Source organism: Bison bison, unplaced genomic scaffold, assembly GCF_000754665.1.
Source record: "Bison bison bison isolate TAMUID 2011002044 unplaced genomic scaffold, Bison_UMD1.0 scf7180017864500, whole genome shotgun sequence".
Taxonomy (NCBI): Eukaryota; Metazoa; Chordata; class Mammalia; order Artiodactyla; family Bovidae; genus Bison; species Bison bison.
In genome coordinates this window covers 2,785,143-2,789,020 of record NW_011495059.1, presented here as the reverse complement: position 1 = coordinate 2,789,020, position 3,878 = coordinate 2,785,143, and the positions used below count along the sequence as shown (strand labels likewise).

General features: G+C 46.5%; 1 protein-coding gene across 2 annotated transcripts in view; it reads right to left on the bottom strand.

The window, feature by feature from the left end:
• The window catches only part of CHD6 (chromodomain helicase DNA binding protein 6), a 151,832-nt gene that overhangs the window by 46,865 nt on the left and 101,089 nt on the right, over positions 1-3,878 (bottom strand). For both annotated transcript variants that reach the window (XM_010829137.1, XM_010829138.1), the window contains exons 19-20: positions 2,626-2,805; positions 1,452-1,562 (exon numbers count right to left, since the gene is read on the bottom strand). In XM_010829137.1, coding sequence (XP_010827439.1) covers positions 1,452-1,562; positions 2,626-2,805 — 291 coding nt within the window. The remainder of the gene's footprint in view (positions 1-1,451; positions 1,563-2,625; positions 2,806-3,878) is intronic.

Below are 3,878 nucleotides of genomic sequence, written 5' to 3'. Positions count from 1 at the left end.
TGGCCGCCACCATCCGCTGGTTCTGCGGTCTTTCTAACAAGGGCGAGGGCCCCCAGCGCTGGAGTGCTGCCTGGGGCACCCCGGCTGTTCTGCCCAGCACGCGGAGGCGGCTCTGGAGACAGGAGTCGGAGAATTCCATCTGCTAGGCAACTTTCTGAAGACGAACACATACTAGTGCTGCCTCCTTTTGTGCCTTCCACTGGCGCCACTACCCTTTTGTCTTTCATGGAAGAGAGAAACGCACCCATTCGGTGGCTCCCTTGGCCACAACCATGACCACTTCTCTGGTCTCTATCATTTCATGCTTCTCGCCCCCTCCGCCTAGGCCTCTTCCGGAAGCTCGGCTAAGCCCCTGCACACTCATCTATGCGGCCTGGACGTTGTACCTGCTTCAATCATCTTCCCTCCCGCCTGGATGCTCCAACTGCTTCTGACTGTCTCAGGGCAAGGCATTTTCTTCCCCCTCTTGCCCACCGCCCTGTACATAAGTCACTTCCTGACCGTGACACTGGACAACTAGAAAGAGGTTACTAAGGGGACGGCAGAATCCTCCTGTCAGGAGAAGAAGCTGGACTAAGTAACCTCTGGCGATCCTACAGAAGAACTGGCAAGGCTGGATGCTGGTTACTGAATCAAAAGGGTGTAAGCAGGGACTGTCTGCTGGGTCTGTGAGCCCAGGAGAGTTCAACACTCATCTGAGGACAAGAGCAGACAGTGACGTGTGCTCAATCCCAAGGGAGGTGATGGGGTCAGAGATGGAAGGTAGGGCAGCTAACACTTCTGGGAGCCTCACAGTGGGGCTGAGGGCAGCTGCCTTCGCAGTGTTACCTCCAACTCTGCAAACTGGGTGCCACCACCTCCTTTGTTCACATGTCTCTCTTTTTTTTCACTTTCTCAATGAGGTCAAGTACCTTGCCCAAAGACATACAGCGAGTCGATGGCAGAGCCAGTATTCAAACCCTGGTTTTAGTCCAAGGCCATTCTCTTCCTCATGTTCAGAAATAGAAAAATTCAAGATACTGAAAGAATGGAGGGGAACCTAATACGCTTTTCCACGTCATGCTTTTTTCCACGAATGTTTGTCAGAGGTAAAATTCCTCGCATAGGAAGTGCTCAAATAGAGGAAAACAGCCACATGCTAAGGACAGGATATTGGCTTGGGTCACGGGGCTGATCTTGATCTGTTTGGTTAGTTCTAGTTCGAAGTGAATTTTTACTAAAATTGGAAATTCCAGTTTTAATAGAATTTCCCAGGTACCCATTAGGTCATTTTAAATACAGTTAACATTTCTCAAGCTTTGTCTATGTGGCAAGCATGTTTTAAGTAGATTACATGTAGCATCTCATTAAAGAACTAAGGCTCAGGAGTGAATCATGGTTTGAGCTGGTAGGAGTTTATGGCCCTATATCTGTGAAATGTTTAATGAAATAAAATATGCTTAATGTTGTACCTTCTCACTCTTTGCTTCAGTGTCCAGTTCAGCTATTTTAGCCCACTTCTGCCAAAAGTTTGGGTCATCTAAGGAAATATCCGTTCTGTTTCCTGAAGCCACAAAGCTAGCCTGTGAAGAAGAAAGAACCAATAAACCATATCTGAACACAATAAAACACCCTGTGATCTCCAATGCACCAGAGACACAAGTATATGCTCCATCTGCATTCAAAATCAAAACCTCTAACAGAGCTGCCAAAATGTTAAATGGAAATCTCAAAACTATTCTTTTAAAATTTTCTTTCAAACACTGGGTGAGGAAATTACAATTTCAACCTACAGGATCATTTTTTATAACTTAAACTCAGAAGCAGGAGGACAAGCCCGTGGGAGACAATGGCAAGCATATGTCCAGCTGCCCGTGAAAGGGTTGATTCTTACAAATTCCCTGGACGTGGTTTCTCTTTCAGTTTACCAGGTCCCAAGTGTCCATGCTGGGACAGGCCAGGCTGGGCAGTATGAGGTCTGCAGAGATGAGTTAAGCCTCTTAAGTGCAAAATGTCCCTGGAAAAGCCCTCCCTCTATAAGTCACCAGACTGGTGATTTACAGACAGGTCACGAAGCTCAGAGAGCCTGTGGCGAGGGAACCCCAGAGGGATCTGTAAGCGGTTTGGTTAAGTTGAATTCTAAACCCAGTGACCTGACGGGCAGAGCAAAGAGGCACCTAGGCTAGAAGCTGGGAATCTTAAACACTCTCTCAAGTCTCATGAAATGAACAGAATACTTGCTTGAGTTTGACGAATGGAATGTTCACTGGAATTTCAACTCTCTGACATTGACCAGGGAGTATCCTATAAGGGAACTGAGAGGACCAATCGAGGATTCTGGAGCAATCTCTGTGCATAATGAGGAGTGCAAATTGCAAACCCAAGTGTCCTCCCTGCCCACTGAAGATCAGCCAAGGATTTGAAGGGGTGAGTTCTTTTATAGCTTCTGACCCATCATTCAAACCTCTTCTAAGAATCTGCATCTTCAGAGTGGCACACAGAATAGGCATACAGCCAGAAAATCTCAACAGTTTGCATTTAGAGAAGTAGGAGCCCAGCCGATGAGGGTCAAAGAATAGACTTTCCTTGTCACTGCCCCCCGCCCCGGCCCTGCCCCACGTGGACGCTGCAGAGAAGGCCCTATACCTTGGCGAAAGTGGATCCTTTCCCCTCAGACTGGATGGTGATGGTATGTGTCCTCCTCTGCAGGATCTGGTCTATGTCTTCTTCACAGAACTTGGAGCCTTCGTCCTCTTCATCCATCAAGGCGCCGTAGGCACCTTTCCGGAGCAAGTCCTCTACCTCCATCTTTGAGAGCTGCTGTACCTGGATGGGTCACCAAAGGCTACTCACGAAGTGGGAAATGCACAGGAGGAAAACGGCCTCAACTCTGACCTTCAGGACTTAGCGCCCAGTTCCTCCACTCATTGTGCATGTCAGAAGAAGAAAGACATGGACAACGAGCTTTAGAAAATGAAAACCCAAAGACACGCAGGAGGATGATGGGGAGGGCGGGCAGACGATCCTCTACAGGGAGCCCTGGAATAAAACCCAGCCCAGGACCCAACGGCCCTAACATTCCTCAGGATGTTGGTTATTATCAAATGTCACAAACTGTTAAAACTAGGCACCACCGGACAGAATATGTTTATTTTATGTTTTAGTTTGAGTCTGTATCTTTAAAAACCTCCAGATGGACCAAACTGAGCTAAAGAATAATGATTTATTCATTATTAAATAAAAACAATAGTATTGGAAATGATGTCATTTCTTAACTAAAGAGAGGATCCCATGCCAAGTGTGATCTGCTCAATTGCTTGCTGAAAACAGGAAATGGGAGTTCAAAACACCATTTGCTGGTTCTAATTAAGAATCTGGTTCTCTTTATATCAGTCACAGGAGGGAATTCCATGACTCCCAGCGCTGTACCATGAAGCATTATACTGAGCAGCATATGCATAGCTAAGAGGATACAGAACATCTGGACGAAAGGACAGCTCACTTAGAGGGCCAGAGATTAAGGAGAGATACTCTGCTTTGTTTGCCTGGACTTTACTGCAATTCAAGAATCTTAGCAGCACTTTTTATCCCCTCCAGAGGCAGGAAAAAAGATTCTATTCACTGCCAAGTTTCAAGCTGATTGATAATTAATTCATTCATTTCTTCATTGACCGTGATGCACTGAACGTCTTTAATATACCAAGTATTCTTAGGGGTGCTGGGTATGGAATAGCTCACCTTCAGGGAGCTCCAAATCTATAGGATCAGATAAAGCATGGTGACACTAGATAATTTATAGAGCCGAGAGGGTTAAGACCGACTCATTTCCAAAGGGCAAAGTCTATTCATGGGGTGGGTGGGAGGGAGGCTCCATGGGGAGGGCATGTATGTACACATAT